Source organism: Larimichthys crocea, chromosome XII (assembly GCF_000972845.2).
Source record: "Larimichthys crocea isolate SSNF chromosome XII, L_crocea_2.0, whole genome shotgun sequence".
Taxonomy (NCBI): domain Eukaryota; kingdom Metazoa; phylum Chordata; class Actinopteri; family Sciaenidae; genus Larimichthys; species Larimichthys crocea.
The window spans coordinates 1934780-1956249 of record NC_040022.1 but is presented as its reverse complement, the minus strand read 5'-3'; the positions used below and the strand labels follow the sequence as shown (position 1 = coordinate 1956249).

General features: G+C 41.9%; 5 protein-coding genes across 11 annotated transcripts in view; 4 read left to right on the top strand and 1 right to left on the bottom strand.

Moving 5' to 3' along the window:
* The first annotated feature begins 835 nt into the window (after positions 1-835).
* LOC104922920 (uncharacterized) lies at positions 836-5350 on the top strand. The gene is made up of 4 exons (XM_010735882.3): positions 836-1372; positions 1478-1546; positions 2532-2824; positions 3616-5350. Exons 1-4 carry the CDS (start codon positions 1120-1122, stop codon positions 4498-4500), a joined length of 1500 nt encoding a protein of 499 aa, XP_010734184.3. The 5' UTR covers positions 836-1119; the 3' UTR covers positions 4501-5350.
* A 414-nt stretch (positions 5351-5764) lies between these two features.
* On the top strand, positions 5765-9018 carry LOC113746998 (GTPase IMAP family member 7-like). Its single transcript, XM_027284741.1, has 2 exons — positions 5765-5918; positions 7733-9018. Exons 1-2 carry the CDS (start codon positions 5831-5833, stop codon positions 8689-8691), a joined length of 1047 nt encoding a protein of 348 aa, XP_027140542.1. The 5' UTR covers positions 5765-5830; the 3' UTR covers positions 8692-9018.
* A 545-nt stretch (positions 9019-9563) lies between these two features.
* LOC104922910 (ABC transporter F family member 4) lies at positions 9564-14527 on the top strand. 2 transcript variants are annotated; one of them, XM_027284727.1, is made up of 13 exons: positions 9564-9652; positions 10300-10562; positions 10907-10969; positions 11054-11187; positions 11288-11329; positions 11440-11488; positions 11641-11886; positions 12001-12071; positions 12794-12836; positions 13022-13378; positions 13477-13692; positions 13784-13901; positions 13986-14527. In XM_027284727.1, exons 2-13 carry the CDS (start codon positions 10337-10339, stop codon positions 14185-14187), a joined length of 1767 nt encoding a protein of 588 aa, XP_027140528.1. In that variant the 5' UTR covers positions 9564-9652; positions 10300-10336; the 3' UTR covers positions 14188-14527. The 2 variants fall into 2 exon arrangements, with proteins under 2 accessions (XP_027140528.1, XP_027140529.1); XM_027284728.1 differs by lacking the exon at positions 11641-11886.
* A 436-nt stretch (positions 14528-14963) lies between these two features.
* ccdc97 (coiled-coil domain containing 97) lies at positions 14964-18671 on the bottom strand. Of its 3 annotated transcripts, XM_019266000.2 has the most exons (8): positions 18622-18671; positions 17258-17476; positions 16970-17146; positions 16029-16188; positions 15840-15928; positions 15563-15758; positions 15346-15469; positions 14964-15218 (listed from the first exon to the last, which is right to left on the bottom strand). In XM_019266000.2, the coding sequence occupies exons 2-8, from the start codon at positions 17414-17416 to the stop codon at positions 15089-15091; spliced, it is 1035 nt and encodes a 344-aa protein (XP_019121545.2). In that variant the 5' UTR covers positions 17417-17476; positions 18622-18671; the 3' UTR covers positions 14964-15088. The 3 variants fall into 3 exon arrangements, with proteins under 3 accessions (XP_019121545.2, XP_019121546.2, XP_010734174.3); XM_019266001.2 differs by lacking the exon at positions 18622-18671 and having other exon boundaries at positions 15566-15758; positions 17258-17604; XM_010735872.3 differs by lacking the exon at positions 18622-18671 and having other exon boundaries at positions 17258-17603.
* Positions 18672-18692: 21 nt separating this feature from the next.
* LOC104922921 (myocardin-related transcription factor A) overlaps positions 18693-21470 on the top strand; it is a 35153-nt gene continuing 32375 nt past the window's right edge. The window contains exons 1-3 of one of the 4 annotated variants that reach the window (XM_019266004.2): positions 18693-18735; positions 18881-18964; positions 19895-19957. The gene's annotated coding sequence lies outside the window, so the exon portion shown is untranslated. Of the gene's footprint in view, positions 18965-19894; positions 19958-21470 lie in introns of all 4 variants that reach the window. The other 3 variants (XM_019266006.2, XM_019266005.2, XM_027285316.1) reach the window with 3 other exon arrangements.

Below are 21470 nucleotides of genomic sequence, written 5' to 3'. Positions count from 1 at the left end.
AAACAACAAGACACGATAACCAATAGATCAGAACGGCCAAACAGCTAAATTCAAAAGCTAAAGACAATAATAATTGGCAACAAAAAGTCATGTGCAAATAAACAAATCATAGTTCTAGCTTGTTTCCAGTCCGCAGCATTGAAGCATGAGTTAAGGGTAACCTGTCATCAGCAGCCTGTTCTGTTGTTGCAAGCAGAGGTCTTACTCCACTCAGAAAACTGCCTGCACATGAGGAGCAGACTTATCAGGCTGTCCAAACCATCAGCTCATCCCTGCCCCTCACAACACCTTTAACAAGGGAGCACATTTAAAAAATCTCCCTGTACAGAAGTTTTGGTCCAGTTTTAGAGAATGCTTATAATGTGATGCAGACCAATGTAAGCTTTTACATATCCTGCTGACTACCTAGACTAAGTGTCAAAATAAATAATAATACTAGAACTACACCCTCTATTGAAAGTGCATTTAATACACAGAGGGGAAAGGAGTGGTGGATTTTGTTTAAAGGTCAAATGTGTAACATTTAGGTGGATCTATTTCATGTAATATTCATACACATGTTGTCATTAATCCATACAATATGTATTATATACCTGAAATCTATCTATCTATCTATCTATCTATCTATCTATCTATCTATCTATCTATCTATCTATCTATCTATCTATCTATCTATCTATCTAAATAAATAAATAAATAATAATAAATAATAGATTGGATCGGTATGGTAAAGTGAAGCTTTATTGCGGGGTAAACATGAACCGCATGTGCGGTCACTGACGTCACTGTTGCCAGCAGCAAATCTGTGCTGAGAGCTGCGCAGCCGCTCTGCGCATCCGTCGGGCTGAGGTGGTGGACAGCGCAGCCATTTCTCTGCCCCTCATGAAAAAACATGCGGAGGGAGGGAGGAGGAGGAGAGGGGGGGGCAGAGCATGCGTGTCCATCACGCGCACAACTAACCTGACGTGCGGGAGTCATACCGAGGCTGAACCCCGCACCGCCGATTGAGATCCGCGATCTCCAAACTTTCTCCCAAAATCCAACGCCTGCGCAGACAAAACAGGCTTCTCCATTGTGTGTGTGTGTGTGTGTGTGTGTGTGTGTGTGTGTGTTACTGCCATGGAGGGAAATCTGCAAGGAGGCAGCAGCAGCAGCAGCAGGGACGTCTCAACAATGCATGTGAAGACTGAAGCAGTCGATGAGAACACATCTGCGCTGGTTTTGGGCAGTCAGGAGTCGCCTGCGCCCTGCGGAGATACCGCATGCAGAGGAGGAGGAGGAGGAGGAGGAGGAGGAGGAGTGGATCAGACTGCAGAGGAGCTGGCTGACACAGAGCTGCAAGCAGCCACGACAGCCACTCCTGTGCTGCTGTGTGAGTTCACATTTGATGGGCTCCTTCTTTTTTTTTATTATAGTGCAAAATGAAATAAGTAATTCCATATTTAAATCTGTCTGTCTGAATGTCTCTTTTAATTAGATCCTGTGAGCACGGACCGCTTCTTCACCACGTCAGGAGATGGAAAAACTTACCTGAAGATAGCTCCAGGTGAGTGCATCAGTCAGTGTGAGCTCCGGACGTCACAGTTAAATAAAACACATGCACAGGGTCTTCTTACAGTACATATACATATAAATCTGAGGCGGTTATGTGATTCTTTCCCAACCTTTCCTGTCTAAAAAGTCATGTATTGTTGTGAGTGTAAAGGGAGCTCCAAATGTAATTTACATACAAATGATCAGATATTTTCAGCCTGAATAAATAATAAACTTAAAAATTAAAAATCATCTTAAAGCAACACTGCATACAAATTGGTATTTTTGTGATGTATGTCCATCACTGTGGTAAATATAAACAGTTGTGCACCGATATTTGTTATGATTATATCACTTATGATCAAAAACTAGCGAGTCGATACTTACTAGTCCAACAGCAAGAAGCCCAGCTCGGCATCTGTCTTTAAGCCTTTTAGTTGAACCGCTCACCAACAACTAATCTTGGCTTCCTCCGTCAGTGTCCTCTTTAGTCTCTTCGCCTCTGTCATTAAGTCCATAGAGGCTGCTGAGCCCGGTTACATTGCTCACTCACCCAGCTCCGGTTCTAGCATGACACTTCCCTGTCCTGGGCTTGTAAAACCTCCTCTTCTTCTTCCCGGTGGTCCAAAACGCCTGTGGTACAGCGTAACAAACACTGACACTCCCCCGGTGCTCTGAGCTCACAGTCCGGTCGGCCCGGCTAACAAACTGAGCTAACAGCAGCTACAGCTGGCAGCAGTTTACTTCACTGTCCGTCAGGAAACTCTGTAACTCACAGAGAGTTGAGGCAGAGCAGCCGGAGGACACCAGAGGTGAACTGGATCATATTTTATGGAAAAACCAAGAAACATTTTCTCCATAAAATATGATCCAGTTTCACCAAAGTCAGTGAAATAGTTGGTGGTGTGTGACTTAGTGCTGTAAAGCGTTACGTACTTCTCACAGGTGCACCTGGAGCACAAATGACCTGATTTTAAAATGTGTGTGTCCTCTCCCAGCTTCAGCGATGCCACCTGCTCTTTCAGAGAAGACGCTTCCCTCCGGCTCCGATTTCTCCTCCAAAGCTGTTTTGTGCCTGATTGAGGCCGTCGGCCGCCGCTGGGGCCTGTACGAGACTCGGGAACGCTCGCAGCTCTTCCAGAGCGTCCAGGAGGAGATGGCCTCCAAGGGTCACGTGATTCCTGTCGAAAAGATCCGCCGCAAGTGGAACAACCTCATCGTCACATACAAGAGGGTCAAAGATCGCAGCCGGGAGACGGGACACGCTAAAACGTCCTGGGAGTTCTTTGATGTGAGTATGACGTTTCCACACGGAGATCAAATGTTGGATCAAATCTGAAAATATCTTCTCATGGTTTATGTATCATTTTGGGGGCTAATTTGGACTGCAACTGGCTCGGGAAATAGAACTGGATCAGGTCTGACGACTGACCCAGAAACCAAGCTCCAACACAAAACTATGTTTACCCATATTGACTGCTGTGCAAGCAGATGTTTCCATGATTTGAATGAGTTATAATGAGTCAGAGTAACTGGCAGACTTTTCTGCTTCCTCCCACAGTACAAAGACATGCATTTAATTGGTTAATTGGTGACTCTAAATTGTCCGTAGGGTTTGTCTCTATGTGCCCTGCGATGAACTGGCGACTGACTTGTCCAGGGTGTACCCCTGCCATTGCCATTTCACACAATGCAATGCAAAAAAAAAGAAGTAGTACATTGATAAGTACAGGCGAAATTGGAAGGCTCCTTGACACTCTTACTGTAGCAACAGTATCTAAAGGGGGGCAGGGTCTGGTGACTGATCTGTTTGTAAGGAGTTTTTAGCTTCTACAACAGATTAATTGGAAACAAACATGGGTTACATTGTGGTTCAATGATTTATAGAACTTGTGTGCTTTGTGGATGACTAGTATACTGTAGTTTTAAATGACCATAGTTGGTTTTTGTCTGCAACTTGACTCCAAACAGGAAGCCCAGTTGTTGGCCAGTTAATAGCAGTCAGCAGCATAATCATATAGAGCCTAGTGTATGAATGGACTGCTCTATATATAACCTGTTTATTTCCTCTGATCCGTCTAGTTGATGGATGCCACACTCTGTGACACTGTCGGCACGCAAATCATCAACAACAAAAGAAACCGAGCTGGAAATGCTCTTTCTGCGCTGCCCGGGCCTTTGGCAAAGATCGCAGCAAAACCACAGCTTCCACAGCCCCCCAGCATCATCCGCCCTAACGGGGACTTTGCTTCGACTGGTGTTCTGGAATCAGCGGGTCAGGGAGCCATCAGCAGTCAAATCATCAATAGCACTGCTGCCATTACTTCAATGACTACAGCCACCATTAGCCCCACAAATGCTCCAGACCTCAAGCCCCTGATCGTCCTCAACAGTGACATTGTTACAACCACTGTTCATCCAGCCACCATCGTGCCATCTCCATCTTTTATCTCCTCCCCTTGTTTTACAGAGACAGCTTCTACTTCTCCTTCCCTTGGCTTGACTAGTAACACAGACCTCAACACGTCGCGCTACGTCGGCCGTAAAGCTCCGTCATTCTCATCGGGTGTCATACCGTTTCGCCTTAGCAACGCGCCGATTGGCAGCAATCAGAATCTCCTCGGCCTCTCCTCCTCTTTTCCCCCCGCTTCCTCGTGCCTCACTTCGTCTGTTTCCACCTCGTTGTCTGCGACAACTACATCGTCGGGAGCTGAAAGACAGAACCAGAAAGGAAACGAGGAGCAACCCAGCACCACTTTGTGCCAGGAGATTCTGAAGCGACAGGAGGAGCAGGCTTACCTGGACCGGGTGGCCCGTCGCCGGGTGGAAGCCAGAGAGAAGAGGCGCGAGAGGAGGGAGGTACGGATGGCGGAGTCCCTCGGGAGGATAGCCACGGCCCTGGAGCTGCTCTCTTCCAAACAGGACACGGTCATTGCCCTCCTGCAGAGACTGGCTGACCGGAAGTGATGAGGGGCGTCACGATTCTTCAAATCCATGACTTGATTTGACTTTTTAAGCTCACAGTTCGATTCGATTCGAAACATTTTTACCCAGCACTGATGGCTATGCCATTTTCAGACTAGTCTTGATTTGTAAAGATCAACAGTCCATTGGTTTTATGTCATGTACACTTTAAAACTCTTCATTAAAAAGATAAGCTACATGGTATCAAGTGTGATATAATCGCCAAATCTTTTTTTTGGTGGAATGGACCGGTCCATAAGATCAAATTAAAATAAGTTGAGTTACGCAGGGTCAAGCAGGTCACTGTAGGGATAGTGTTAAATCTTTAGATTGTGACTTCTCCTTGAGATACAGAGCAGCTGTATGTTTGTGTTTAGGTCAGAGGAAAGCGCTGTCTCACTCCCTTGACACAACAGGTAGGTACATAAAGTAGAAGCCTTGACGGAGTCGGATAACAATGTCGGACCACTAACATATTTCCTTAGACATAAGAGTAGTTGTGGCACTATTCTGGGGTCATACAGACGAGCCAGAGAGGACAGCTCGGCATCATGTCATGACAAGTGTATTGATAAATGCTTCATTCTCCTTGGCCAAGCTTCAATAAACCTTTCAACATAAGAAGACTTGGACTCCTGTGCACTTTCTCTCCACCGACTGAACATTGATGAATAAAATTCTACACAACAGATGCTCACCTGCAAAAATCCAACAGGAGGATCAATAATGTTCTGAGAGAATTGAGGGTTACAGCCTGGAGAGCAGAGAGGCTCTGTAACCCCTGCCATCTTTTACTTCTAGACTTAATGTACCAAACACTTTGTACTTATTTTGTACTAAAAGACTAGAGCACTGGAAGATGTGATGCGTTTTTTTTAACAAAATAAAGACACTTACATTATCAACAGGAGGGTATCACTTCAGATCAGCAGGGACAAGAGGAACAATTACAGTAACAAATGTAAGTACAGATATGTGAGTATTGCTTTAATGTAGGCTCGAAATAATGTGAATCTGTACACCGGCCACCAGATGGCGATTTTGATCTGTTTTCACGCCTCTACAAAGAAAGTTGTGCAACATTAAACTTAGTTCCCCAGTTGCAAATTAAATGCTGTCTAAAATAATGTATATATACATGAATTAATGCTCTGTATAGAAGTATAGTTTATTCCAAGGAGAATATTTTTCAGGTCTTGTGAAACTTGTGAAACTTTATTTGTGTTGCTCAACATTTCCTTTTACACAGTTTCACTTTCATTGTCAGTTTTAGGAAGGAAGACCTAAACAAGGAACGCCAGACTTCGTCTGAGCACCAGAAACTTAAATAAACATGGTTGTTGGCAGCCCGGACGATGCTTCTGCCAACATCCCTGACATACAGGCTGTCGGGGATCAAGAACAGCCGGAGACACCTGAAGGTAAGTCTGAAGGTGAACTTTGAAAATAGCACTTCCTACTTCTTGTGTACTTTAACCTTTTAGTTATTCTTTCTGTGTTCAGCTGCTCATAAAGTCAAAATCTCAACGGGTTTAATATAAAATGAACTTTATTCGAAAGGATTTTACATTTGTTTACTTATAGGACAACTCATCAGGAGTTTTTAAATCACGTGGCTCACTCTGTTGGCACATGTTCAGGAGCTGCAGGCAAGGAAACAGCAAGGGAAGAGGAAAAACACTTCCCATCATTGTTTTATCTTTTATTTACTCTTTGCTGGCCTTTCTCCTCCTCTTCTGTTTGCATTAGATAAGTAGATCGTGTTTATTACACATGATAAACTTTACCCTTTTTACAAGATTACTAAAGAACTTGTAATGTTAATGTAATATAATTTACCATGTCTTAAAAAGAAAGTGAAACATTTCAAGGAGTTTTATTTGTCATTACAACACATGTAAACATGGGATGAGACGAAAATTGGTTTCCCCTGGTCCCGGAGCAGCCCAATATCAAATATAAAATATTTAAAAAAATAAATAAATAAATAAAGTATTTTACCTCTTTACTTCTCTTACTTTTACTTTTACTCTTACTTTTACTCTCTCTTACTTTACCTATTTACCTCATTGACAAATTTGTCTGACTTCTATATCTGCAAGTTGTTTACTTTAGTCACTTTTTCCTGGACTGGTCTGACTTCTTTTTTTTTTTTTTTTACTCTATTTTGGTGTCAACCCACACCTCCCATTGTTGTCATAATCTGATCGCCTTACAGCTGACTCCTTATCTGTAGTCTAACGTGCTCCTTAGTGAGCTCTGATAATTTAGTAACAGTCTAAGACGTGACCTGAGACATGCTTACTTGTTTCTCATAATAACAAGTCAGTTTGTTCAAAATCAAACTGGTTTAAGCTCTGCTTAACACCGGAAAAAGTGGTTGGAACTAAGAGACAATCATTTCAGGCCACAACCAGTCATTTATTGGTAGAGATCAACCGCAACTGCAACTGGGGAAATTTTGGTCCCTTGTCTGATGAGTCTGCATTCATATGCAGTTAGTTTAGTTTAAAGAGGCCTTACTCGTCTCTGGTCATGGTGTCAGCAGGTGAGAGTCTCTCTGCATGTTTTGCAATGTTTGTTCAGTTTGCGGTTACCCCGCCCCCACCCAGCAATCACACTGAACATTGCACATGACACTTTATGACACTTCTGTACTGTACATATCCATTCCCCTCCATATTTTATATTTTATACCCCTTACTTATTTCTTTTTATTTCTATACTAGTTTATCTTTTCTTTTCCGTATATGTTCTGTGTGTGCTCAATCCTGCCACAGTAAATTCTGTGTTTGTGTAAACTTTCTTAGCGAATAAAATTTATTCTGATTCTGATTCTTGACCCGGCCAAAACAATTCTGAAATGAAAGTCCAGTCACAATTATGTGGGCATGGCCTTTATCTTGACTGATACCAGCAGATTTAAAATGAAAATGCCACACCTAGAATCAACACGTTTTGCATGAACCAAGGACGGAATAACACAAACCTGTCCTAGGAACAGCCGAACAGCCACTTTTTCGACTTTTCATCTCCTTAAAAGGGTGGACTACAAACATAAATGCCTCCAATTCCTACACCATTCATCCAGATCAGGTGGATGCTGATGATGCTTTTGGTGTAGGGTGTTGTAAATATTGTATATGCCTAACAGAAATAACTGATACTGACTATCCACCATTAAACAGAAAATCTAAGCATGTAGTAAGATGTTTCCTGTTTGTTGAATTCACAGAGCCCCTGAGGATCATGCTTCTTGGAAAGAGTGGCGTAGGCAAGAGCTCGAGTGGGAACACCATCCTCGGAAAGAAAGTGTTTAAATCAGACATGAAGGTGGTGAGAGTCACCACACAGTGTGAGAAGGTGATGGGGATAGTTCATGATGTGCCTGTCTGTTTGACTAAGAAAGTTAAGGATGTGCCTGTCGCTGTGATCGACACACCCGGCTTCTTTGAGACAGACAGCAACATGGAGGTCAATGTGGGAAAGATTCTGCAGTGCTACAAACTCCTGGAACCAGGACCTCACGTCTTCGTGCTTGTAGTCCCTGTAGGACGGATGACTCAGGAAGATCGAAATACCAACGCACTGATCGAAGCGAAGTTTGGTCCAAGAGTGTGGGACTACACCATCGTGTTGTTCACTCATGGGGATCGTTTGGAAGATCAAACAATAAATGATATGATCACAGAGAGCGATGCCAACCTTCGCAACTTCATACGCAAGTGTAGCGGCGGCTTCCATGTCTTCAACAACAAGACCCAGGAGGACCCGGAGCAGGTGACCAGTTTCATAGCAAAGATCCAAACACTGGTGGCCCTGAACGGAAAGAAAGTTTACGACAAAACCATGTATCCCAAAGAGGAGAGGCAGATTCAGGAAAAACAGGAGATTATCCTAGCAGAGAGAGAAGCTGAAATCAAACACAAGGAGGAACAGTTGAAGGATCGTTACCAGGGGACAGAACTGGAGGCGAAGAAGGAGAAGCTGTGGAGGATGGAAGAGAGGGAATCAAGGCTGGCTGCAGAGAGGGAGATCAGGAATTCCCTGCTTTGGAAGGCTGCGATAACCATCATAGTGTTGATGATACTAACTCCGTTTGCTCCGATTCTGTTGCCCGTTACGTTAATCGGCATTCTGTTTTTCATTGTCTTCATGTATCGATCTACTTCTTATTCTAAGAAAAATGATTAGGTGTGTTTTGAAGAAAGGGAGAGAAGCGCTGTCAGTACTTATCCATCAATTATTTGAGTCTATAACAGGTGTTCAATCAACGTAGTGGATTTTAATTCCAGGGAAATCGTCAGCTCATCATTAGAAAACAGTGTTTATCATTTTGTTTAGATTTTTTGCTTCCTCATCATTAAAACTTAATCCACTATTATGTAACACAACCATAAAAAAAGATATTGTTTAAACTGTTTTTATCGTCAGTTCTGTCCAATCATTTGGCTGTAATCGTAATGTGAAAATCTGTATTTTTTGTGTAAACTAAAATAAAGAATAGACAGTCTAAGAATATTTATCATCCTCACTTTTCATCACCCTTAACCTATCCAGAGCACAGAGGTCCACTCGATTCCAGAGGAGGATTGTCCGTTTATACCACAACATTAGATATAGATTTTTTCTATAAAATGTTGGCAGAATGTCTTGATCATACAAATGCAGTGTTAAAAACAACATTAGAGAGCGCTCTATGTGCCTCAATTGTGTTTCGGTTATGTCCAAAGAGCAGGATTGTGTTTATATTTCTGTTCTGCATCTTTTGATTTATTATGTTTATTGCTTTTCTTTGGTATATTTAAAGTGTCTTGTCTTGTGCATGACACTATATACTATATATATATATCGAAATGTGTCCTAAAACTGGTACACTGGTCTGTTAATTGGAAAAGAGTGTGGGAAGTTCAAGTTCAAGGATCTACAGGGAGCTATGCAGTTAAAATCTTAAATCTCAAAACCAAGGCAGTTTAAAACCCAGAAACCCAGAACACCAAACACCCAAAGCTTGTTTTTCCACAGTGAGCCTGCAGAGCCCTCTGCTGGTGCATTTTCAGTCAGCTGAAGCTCACTGTGATGATTCAAATATGTTGTGGGAGTGTCTCCCTCTTTAAACTTTCTGTTTCATTTCTCTCGTTGAGGCGCAGCAGAGGTAAGACACAGCTGCTAAGAAAAGACACAGCTTTATCTGTGATAACTCGTATAAAGCGGTTTTGATGGCTGCATGTAGTTTTGTGAAACAGTTTTATAAAATAAGCAGACATGTTACATAATGCAGTAAGTGTATTTTCAGTGATTATAATATAATGGGTGGTGAACAGTGCACCATTACAGTACTTTCATTCATTCTCCTGAAAATCATGAAAATCTGGGATCTTTTCATATTAAACTATTCTCATAATACCACACCTTATGCTGTGGTATTATAATTATATAACATATGTGGAATTATGACTCCTGTTCTCATCGTCTAAGTGTTTTAACCCTCTCTAATCTTCCTTCAGGTGGATAAATATTTAATACTTTCAAAATAAAACAGGCTTTGGTGCAATAAAACGAGTGCAGGGAAATGTGAAGTTGGCACACAGATATACAGGAGAGCTTTTAGAGAAAAATGAAGTGATTTTCGCGGCTTTTTTTGTGTGCAGGAAATGGGTAAATTATTACCCATGTAGAGCGAAAAGGCACCGCTGTCATGAATTATGTTTAAGTGAAAGCTTAATAATGGTAATAATGACAATACATAGTGTTATACTGTTCTTTTGTGGTTAATGAACGTTTGTTTGGGCCTTTTGAAAGGTACAGAATAAAGTTATCAATGTGCAAAGAAGACTGAATGGAGAGGAAAAGAGCACGGTTAAGAATAGAGTCTGATGATGAAGAAGAAGAAGAAGAAGAAAAAGAAGACAAAAACAGGAGACCTAGCTTAAGGATTAGAAAGAAACCCAAATATACTGAAGATGATGAGGATGAGGAGGAGGACCGGGACGAGGTTGAAGAAGAGGGTGAAGAAGACGATGAGCAGCCAGGCCCGTCCACCCAGAACAACCACACACAAGAAAGTGAGTCTTTATGTGATATATTTAAGCATCCATGTTTTGTTTTTTAAAAATAATTTCAAGACGTACTAAGTAAGTTTTCTCACCACAATCCCAACTTGAGTCATTTAATATCGAGTGTTTGCAGATACAGTCTTAATGAATAGCTCTAATCAATTCCACTTAACCTAATCGAGACCATCAACTCCTGTGTGCTGCGAGTCAAAATGATTTGTCAATGGAGTCTGGTGGCTACAGGACCAATTCCAAAACTTTTTGCATCTATTAAAACAAGAAACAGAACTTAGGTTTGTGCTCAATATAGCCGATAAAAAAAAAGTGTTGATGCAACTCTGTAAAATCTACAGGATTTTTGAATGTGACCTGTGGAAACAAAACTGGCCTCCTGGATAAGGACAAGCTGTACCAGGGTAAGCAGAAACTTATTAACTTCATGATTCATAAAGATGTAAACACATTATTGTTCATTATGTTCTAATCATATTTCTGTTTAGCTGTGAAGTGTATCAAGTGTGGGGACAGCTGGTTTTCTCCCTCTGCTTTCGAGGAACTTGGGGGAAAAGGCGCCAATAAAAAATGGAAAACAAGTATTCTCTATGACAAAAAGCCTCTGAAGTTTTGGATTGAGGTAAGAATTTCTTAACTTTATGTGAACTTTTCTTTATTGAGTAAAATCAAGACAAACACAACAAATAAACTGCCTAACTAACTTCTCACTATTCTCACAGCAAGGTCACTTAACCACTCAGGGATTTCAAAAGACTACAAAGGTAACTGAAAGTCACTACACTACACTGTGATACTGATTTTATAAAACAAATACATTCAACTTTGACCGTTATGATGAGTTTCATATATTTTGTTTTCTTTATTCTCCCAGAAAATGAAAATCCGATCATCAAGTCGCATATCAGAGAGCACTTCTGAAGGTTTGTACGCACTTTCTTGAAATTGTAGTTTAACCCAGAGTTACAACAACAATAACCAGAGTGCATGCAAAGTCAATATTATTAATATAGATTTACCACATAGTAATCAATGATTACTTAAAGTGTACATATTATTATACCCCTGTCAAAAGAGTCAGAAATACAGTCCGCAGAAGAAACTGAGGAAGATGATGTTACAGATGAAGACTGGCTTCCAGGCAGTGAAGAATTGGTACTGGAGACAGAGGAAGAGAGGGTAGAGCTTGGAAATAATGGAGAGGTTGTAGACTTGACAAGAGTTGACGAGAATAAAGAAGAGGAAGATGAGGTGGAAAAGGGAGAAATGGAAGATGGGGATATGCCCGCTGTTGATGAAAACGACAACAGTGATGTTGAAGGTGACGTTTCCGATAGGAATCATCATCTGTAAAAAAATAAAATAATAAAGAAAAAGCATGTGAGGCTACTAATATCTCTTTGCACATGTATGAAAATCACTCTTTTTCTTTCAGGCAGGGAAGCAAAATCGATCATTTCAACACCTCTGAGGGAAGTAAAAGTTGTCATCAGAAGGCTTCCAGAGGTAAGACAAAGAATTGTGTGGGTGTGTGTGTGCACATACTCTGTTATATCTCTCAAAACACTTGAACACTTGAACCTCATGGTTCATTGCCCCCAGGGAAGCTAACTAACCTGAATGCAGTCACCACTGTTTGTTTTTCACCTCTATTTTATAGTTCTTTTGAATTTTCCATGCTGTTGTTTCTCCAAATATATATATATAAATATGGTATAATAATTTCTGAAGAACAACGCCATAAAGTCAGATTCTGGTCTTAACTCAGGACCACAAATTATGTAGTTTCTGCGTTTTGTCTTTGTAGGGCAGCATTAAAGGTCCAGTGTGTAAGATTTAAGACGATCTACTGGCAGAAAATTAATATAATATATATTGTTATTAGTGTTTGAGACTCTCAAATTTGCAGAGAGAGAGAGAGAGAGTCCTCTTCCATGGAGTTTCTACAGTAGCCCAGAATGGACAAACCAAAGGCAAGCTGTACTCAGTGGGTTGCAATCTGTAAACCCACCACTAGATGCCACTAAATCCAACACACTGGACCTTTAACTGTTTCAAGATGAACAAGAAGTTGTTTTCTCAAACTGGGATTTTCCCCATTTATTGTTTTTTTAAAATATATTTTTCCACTAACCATTCAAAATAAATACTGATAACCTCTCTGACTTAAAAAAAATAAGAATAAAATACAACAAGTCCTACATCTGTGTATCTGGTGTCTACTCTAGTTTCAGGTACAAACGAATGCAGTGATGGAGTATCCACTAAAAGGTTTGTAAAATAATTGTCCTACTCAAACATGAGTTCACTTTTACTTGCATAGCGCCAAATATTAACAGAAGTTATGTCATGACACTTTCCATATGGAGCAGTTCTAGACTGAACTCTTTATATTTATTATTTTACTTTTAGTCCAAGTGATTATATTCTGTAACCTCAGTCTCATTCGTGAACAGACAGTGAAGATGCACAAAATGAAGATGAGAGAGCACGCAACGGTTCACCAGTAGATGACCTCTCCATCACAGCATCCGTGCAACTCGATCACTCGCATATGTTGGAGACATCGACCATCGGAGGTGATGAGAAAGAGAATCAGGAGGGCTTTACAGAAGATAGTGAACGAGAAGAAGATGAACAGAGAAAAATCAAAACTGAAAGTTCTCCAACTCTATCTGCACGAGCAACCATGTCCCAAGACATCAAACCTGAAACTAAGCACATCGGATCACTCGGCGATCACGCTGCCAACCTCTGTGCCTCCCCTGTGCTGGTAGTTACTGTGACAGACACACATTTGGTTGACATTAAAGGTTAGCATCAAATAAAGATTTAAGAGCTCTTTCAGTGGTAAGATGGTTTAAAATGTCATTGATTTGTTTTAATATTTGACATTTTGTCCTTTGCAAAGGGGACTGGGAGGAGGGTCATTGTGAAGAGGTGGAAGAAAAAGAAGGAACGCAAACAGAGATGGGGCCTGCACTTTTTGAAGACTGTGAAAATGCTTCTGACGAGCATCTCCACATGTCGAGATCTGACGCCACTGGTCAACCTTTTGCAACTGGAAGTATCAGAGATGCCGCCTCACCACAGACATTTATTAAGGAAGAAATCTCAGCAGCAATGGGTGAGTTGAGAAACCTTAAGAGAACTCATTTTTTCTTTGTGCAAGACTGAAAATATACTTCAAATTTAAATATATTCTACTAACTGTACAGATTATGACCCTCCCACTACATCCCCGAGTTTGTTGGTTGGATGTAAATATGAGATGACAGATGGCACCACCTCTAGCCATGACACAGCAGAATTACAAGCGATGCTCCTAGAGACAGGGTAAGAGTCTAACGATCGCATCATTTAAATAAACAAAGATGTTTAATTTGCATGCGAGGCCATGAAGAGAATTTGTCTCCACAGAGTTCCCCAAATAAGCCAAGCCTCAGACACGACTCCGTTCCCGGACATCGTGGAGGCTCAGTCGTCTGGGAGCTCTACCAGCAGTGATCTGGACACGATGGACCTCGATCAGCTGAGGAAGGAGAAAATAAAGATGCAGATAAGAGTGTTGAGGTTACAAGAGAAATACTACACTCAGAAAATAAAGGAGCAGAATAAATAAAATAGTTTCGTTGGAGCCTGATGGTTCAACAATCCTAATCCAATACTTAGAACACTGGGAGTGGAAGATTTTACTTGCTGTAGACTTGAAACAACAAACACAACCACATGAATTTTTGAATCTTCAAGTTTTGACAGTTTTTGTTTTCTTTTCATATTTTGTGGCGTGTCTTCTAGCAACTATTTTACACTTTGCCTGTTCAATCAAATAAAGAATTGTGTCGTAGTTTTATACTCTATATTCTGATACAGACTTCAACTTGACCTCATTCCTTTCGCTCTTTTTGTTACCATGACAGAAAATGATTGTGCTGTAAATAATAAAGATGGTGCCAACACGATCAAAGCATCAGAAGTCTATTTTGGCAGTGGTTCTCAACCTCAGGCACGGGACCCGCAAGAGGTCAAACGGTTGTGGAGAATAAAATAACATATTGTGGCGATCGGTGACAGGAAACAGCTCTCAGCAACCCTTTAATAACATTCAACTGAGGGGACAAGAACTCCATAATGAATGGATGTATGCTGTTTTTACATGCACTGTAGTTAATTAGAAGTAGCTGTCAATAAATATTTAGTATGTTTTTGAAATTTGAGCAGACAAATTTATATATATATATATATATATATATATAAATAAGTGAGTCATGTAAGTTCTATAGTTCATGGGCGGACAGATCTATATTAGTTTGGAGCTGCATGGTGTCATTGTAGTTTGGACAGCAGAAGAAAGAAGCTGCTCCGTTTCTGTGACTTTAATAAAAATCAATACAAAAATCCAAAAAACAATATTTATTACCAGCCACGTTTCCATTTATGTGTAACATTACAAAAAAATTGAATACATATCCTTAATTTGTACATTTGTATAACAAATATAACAGTTGTTACTATTACAGCAGCTATTCTGTCATATTCCCTTCTTCTTCTTCTTCTTCATCATCTTCATCGTCGTCTTCATCAAAGTATTTATCCTCGGCATCTCTGCTGACTATGTCCAAGTTGTCGTAGTCCGGGTTCTCATCCACCTCGCTGTGACGGAAGCACACAAAAACACTTAAACACCCATGTATGACCTTAAATCTGAAGTTGAACTTTTTAAGGATCCTCTATAGAAGGTTACTGTGGTTTTCCTGTGTCTTTAAGCGGTGTGGCTGACCTGTAGTTGAAATCTTTGTCTTTGCCATCGAGGAAGCGTTGATGCATCTGACTGATGAACTCCTCCCTGAGCAGAGCCTTCTCCTCTGGGCTGGGCTCTCCTTCCTGCCGCTGGACAGTGTTATCTACAGTAGGAACACAGAGAGAGACACGTGATGACTGACTGAACAGAGACTACATTTATTTTAGAACCAGCTCCACCCGTCACCCTCTCTAACCATCGTCGTCTTCTTCATCCTCCTCCTCCTCTTGTGCGCCCTCCTCTCTCTCCTGCTCTTCCTGCAGACGATTCTGGATGAGACGCTCCTGGTAGGAGTTGAGGAGGAGGTGTGCGAGCCCTCCAGTGCCTCCTGCTGGTGCTCCTGGTCCAGACTGTGCATCCTCCAGCAAGGCTTCCTGGGAGCGCTCCAGCACCTAAAACATGAATCACACAGAAATGAGACAAACCACCTAAACTGAATGTTTATTACTGACAGCGCTGCATCACGTGCTCACCTCCTGATCAGTCAGGTACTGGCCGATATATTGTTCATACAGCAGCGGCTCCCTTATCCGCATCTGTTCCTCACTGAAATACTGACCCTCTGTGACAGAAGAGCAGAGGGAAGACAAGAAAGATACACACTGTTAATACACTTCACCAGATATAGAGTACAACTACAGACAAAAAAAAAAAGCCTCTACCCTTCTGCAGGGCCCTGAGGGCGGCGTAGCGCTGGTTTCGAACCCTGGTCCTGTTGGTGCACGCTGCAGCTCGTCTCTGTATCACTTTGCTGTAGTGATGAACCCGCGGATCTGAGCAGACGTGTGCAAACGCGGACAAGTTCTGGGGCTTGAGGCAGGCCTAGAAAAGAGGGAGAGCGGATAACACAAATAAAAATCGGCGAGCACAGGAACCTGTTATTGATTTCATGATGTCGTCAGCGAGATCGATCTCTTTCCCTGTTGAGAGGGTGACGTTTATAACGAGTAACTGTTACTATAGCTTCTGTTAAGCCACAGATGAACTTGACTTGACAGTGTTAGATCAGTGTTGCGTTCAAGACCACCTAAACCGAGACCAAGTCATGACCAGAGGATACCGAGGCCGAGACAAGACCAAGACCAGACAGGTCATACATAGGTAACTAATATGTCTCCAAGACAGCAACAGCTTCTTCTTCTCCTGCAGGTGGTGGGAGGGATAATCACAACAAAAACATCAGACAAGTCACAGCAAATTCAGTGACACTGCTGAAAGGTGTGGTCTTAACTGGTCCTGAAATAAAATCCTAAATCCTCTTTGTCTGAGACTGAGACGAGACTATCAAAAAGTGGTCTTGACATCGGCCTCAAGACTAAAAATTAATCTGGAGTACTACAACACCGACATGGATTAATCTTAGTCCCAGATTAGGAAGTGGAGTCTTTATTTTAGTCGTGTGTGTGTGATGCAGAGGAAGAATTATTACACACACTGAGCTATTTAATAACACCAGTGTTGATACTAAAGAGTACACCAGTATCCACTGATGGATTTTCAGACTTAATACACACATACAAACACTGGGCGTATGTGTGTGTGTGCACATACATACATGTGTGTGTGTGTGTGTGAGTGTGTGTGTGTGTGTGTGTGCACATACATGGTACCTCTCCAGGAACACCAGCGGTCTGCTGCTGTACTGCCTCAGCAGCTCCTCTCTGCGCTCCTCCAGGCTCAGCTCGGCCTCTCCGAGCTGCTGGCTCTTCACCGGGCTTCCGCTCATGGCCACGGCCTGCAGCATGTCTCTGACACAGGCGGACTCCGCCGCGCTCACGTGCTTTGTGATAAAGCAGAAACACACACACACACACACACACAGACAGGTGACGCAGGTGTTCAGGTGTGTGTGTTGTCAGTAGAAGTAAACAGCTGATGCGGCTCAGCTCACCTGCGGGTCTCCCCGCGGCTGCTGGCTCTCTGCAGGCCGGGTGAAGTGACACATCCAGGCCGGTGTCTGCGGCTCCTCCGCGGCGCTGCTCTCGTCCTCGCTCTCGCACGGACTCGGTTTTGTTTCGGGTTTAACGGGAGGCTCGATCTCCCCCCACATGGTCACCCGGTAACCGGCTGACTGACGTCACTGCTCTGAATGTGTAGTCACCGAGGAGAGCTGGTGAAAGATTTAAAACATAAATAATTAAACTCGAGTTATTTGTATTTGTAGTTCTTCAACATTCATAGATACGGATGTTTTTCCACCATGCTGGTCCGTCATTAAAATTGTTCATCGTTTTCACTACCGACACAAAGGTTCCGCCTTTACTTTTGACTTTGTCGCCCTCTGGTGGTGTCTGTTCATTATTATTATTATTATTATTATTATTATTATTATTATTATTATTATGATTATTATTTAAAATTAAACATATAAACACACTGCCATAGGATGTATATATATATATAATATATATATATATATTATATATATATGCAGCTCTGTAATCAATATTTGCTGTTTCAGAGCACAGACACTCATTTTGGGGTTTCTACTGTAGGAGTTTGTTACCGTACAGACCACGTCACAATAAATAAATAAATAAATAAATAAATAACAACAACAACAACAACAATAATACTACTACTACTAATAATAATAATAATAAACAATAAGTTTACATTTACCTGTCAAGTTCCTACAGTGAGAGCAAAGGGTAACCAGAGTCACATTCCTTGTATGTGTACGCATACCGGGTCAATAAAAATTATTCTGATTTTGAATATTGTTAGATTTTTTTTTCTTAAATTGTTACTGTTGTGTAGTATTACGAGCCTTTCGTGATGACACATTAGCCTGCGTCTCATTTCTGGTGTTAGAGTGTGTAGAATACATGGGAACAAATAAAAATATGTTATTATGAGTATTTTTATTTATGTAAGTTATTTATTTTTTACTGTTTGGGGTTGGTGGGAAGAGTTTTTATGTTTATGTTTACGTTCTTTTTAAAGTTTACCGTGCTGCATCTGTTGCATTTATTGTTTATTGTGCATTAATAAAAGGAAAAGGAGTCTCTCCCTCAGAAAATAGGCCCCCGCCCCAAACATTAGACGCGGCCCTGGTGCGGATGAACACAAAGTCACCGAACCGTGGTAAATATTCTTCAGCAGGTGTTCAAGGTGCACGCGGCTGTCTCCGGACAGGTGAGTGTCACGTGAACTGCTAACCGTCGTAGGGAGGAGCCACCGACACACACACACACACACAACAACAACAACAACAACAACAAACACCGAGCCCGGTGCTTAAACATGACCGACCGTGTGCTCGCTCGGTCCCGCGTGTGCGTGACTCCGTCGCAGCGCGCGGGGTCTCTCGTGGAGGAGGTCTTGGAGGAAGTCTTTTAAGATGCCGCGCGCATGCAGACACCGGAGGTCGGTGTATCCGCCTTTTCAAAACAATTGTCTAAAACTTTTCTCCTCACGTAGTCAACAATAACAGTTGTATTTTGAAAGTTTGAACAGGAAATTCACTTGTTTTTGTTTTGTTTTTCTCTCCTCTCGGTGGACTTCACGTCAGCTTTGCACGGACTTAACGAGAAGTTGTTTCGGTTTGAGGCAGACGACGACATGGGCACCGTGCAGGAGCGGAGATAGTACCGAGGTGAGTGTTTACAGCAGAGCCTCCAGCTGGCCGCACTGTGCACTCTGTCAGCACCATGAAGCTGCACGGACCGAACCTACTGCCAGAACTCCTCAGGCACTGTTTACCCACTGAGTCTCACTGAGTCCAGCAGTTTGAGATACTGACTGCAGCCAGTCATTCACTACTTTTTATCTAGTCCAGCTGATCTGAGTTCTGTCCACCTCATCTGTCCTTTTTAAAGGTGAGCTTATGTTTTAATATTTGTATAGCGACAGCTGAAGACAGACAGGAAAGGGCATCGGGTTGGATTCGACCCCAGGCCGCTGAGGAAAGGACTCGGCCCCTGATACATGTGGTGCTTTACTATTATTTTGGAACAATGTCTTACAGTAATTTCCCCGGGGTAATGAGCTGAGACAGGTTCTCCCAGTTCAAATCCAGACCTTCACTGCAGGTCAGAACATTTGAAAAGTGACTGTAACACATGGATGACTCCTTTACCAGGGAGTCCCACGAAGCCTTCAATTATTAATGTACACATTAACCCACACTTCTCTGTCACTGCTGGAGTGACTTACCTCTGTCTCAGCCTGGTTAGTCAAAGTCTTACCTTCAGGTACTCCGATTGCTGCTCCACCACCTGACCGACCCGGCTCCTGCTCGGCCCTCAGCTTGCTCACGCTTTCAGCCCGAGACTTCATCTCCATCTCGAGTCGATCTGATCACTGAGCTTCAGTTTCATAATGTTCTGCTCTTCACTTTGGAAGACTTTGAAGCTCGTTTTCTGTCACAGTCGCTCACTTCTTTCTTAAAGTCGTGTTGGTGTTCAACATTGTCTGAACCCAAACTGACAGATCTGACACGTCTGCACTGAACAATGTGACATTTGAAGGTGTTTCTATTTCTAATGTCGTGTATCACCTTTCTTTCCTTTCACTTCTTCTTTAGCGTAAGTGGATTGAGTGAGATGGAAATTCCCCAGGTGCCTGTTTAATAGGAACTAAAGACCAGGTATGTTTAAACTCATCTCTTCCTTCATCTGACAAAAGTGCCTGTCAACAGTAATCGTGAATCTGAACCACCCCCCCGTCCTCTCAGGAGTCACTCACAGATGCATTAAGCGTAAAGTCGCGTTAGAAAGCCTTGTTAACTTTCCCTCTCGCGTTGACACGTTGACAGCTGAATGTATTTCTCTTCGTACGTTGTTTACATTCCAACACAAACACGCAGAGATATTCTGACGTTAATGTTGCCTCTCTTGTCTTCATACAGTAGATGAGTCTCAGGGCGAGTCTCTCTTTTAAAAAAAAAAATTGTCAGTGAGATCATGGACACACGTGGACATGCTGTTGCAACGTTTATATTACTATGATTAAGGACCAAAACGGCAGCCTCTGTGGGTGTGGAGTGGAGCCAGAACCTGCAGTAATACCGCCTCTTTTGGAGCAATGTCGTAGGCAGATAATGATTTCCCCGGGGTAATGAGCTGAGACAGGTTCTCCCAGTTCAAATCCTAACCTTCACTGCAGGTCAGAAAATTTGAAAAGTGACTGTAACACATGGACGACTCTGTGCAGCGCCTGTATTTATGATCACAGCTGAGACCAAAATATTACTGTTTTATAGGCAGTTTGGGATCAGAGTGCTAGATTTGTGCATGATGTAACAGATTCATTGACTGTTGACTTGACATAACACAAAAATACATAGTGTTATTTACAAAGGCAAGGGGCAAACTGTTAGCTCAATATGTTATTACTAATTAATAGTACGAGGAAATCAAACACAACATCTGCATCAAAGATGTTTTCATATTTCCTTCTTTGATTTTTACTAAAACTGTGAAACGACTGAGAGAGAAATAAATTAATGCATCATAATTGTGAAACAGAAATTTTTACTCATACTATAATCATCCAAATCTAGTCTACACTCCAGTAACTCAAGCCAAAGACGTGCAAAATAATGTTACATTTACAAAACAAATCTGTTGTTTCTTATCCTCAATCCTTTTTTTCTCATAAAGTGAAACATATTACTTGAAGATAAGGAAATTAAATTATAAATCTGTGTTTCTTGTTTAAGTATGTTATGTAATGTTATGTTAGGATGAACATCACAACATTTAATAGTCAATGAAGTTGACTAGCTCTGCCCTAAATTGCTGAGGATACTGACTTTATGTCTGGGACATGTAGCTTTACTCTCCGTACCTCATAGCATAGGAGGAGGACGTTTCAGCCGGCTCACAGAGCTTCAGCATTAGCTATAATCTGCTGTCTGCTTTTGATGACCGTCAGCCAAAAAATGAGAAGTGTTGGACACGAGAAGTGGTGAAAGCATGACAAACATAACAGAAGTGACTGGAAGGGCGGGACGCTGCAAACAGTTAGAGAACAGTGCACGACACTACGTGTCTGCTTCGTTTAGTGATTTCAGTCAGCCTGATGCAGGGAGACCGTCTGTCCGTCCGTCTGTCTGCATGTTCGTGAACCAAGGAGAGCAAAGAGAGGAAGGTGAGGAC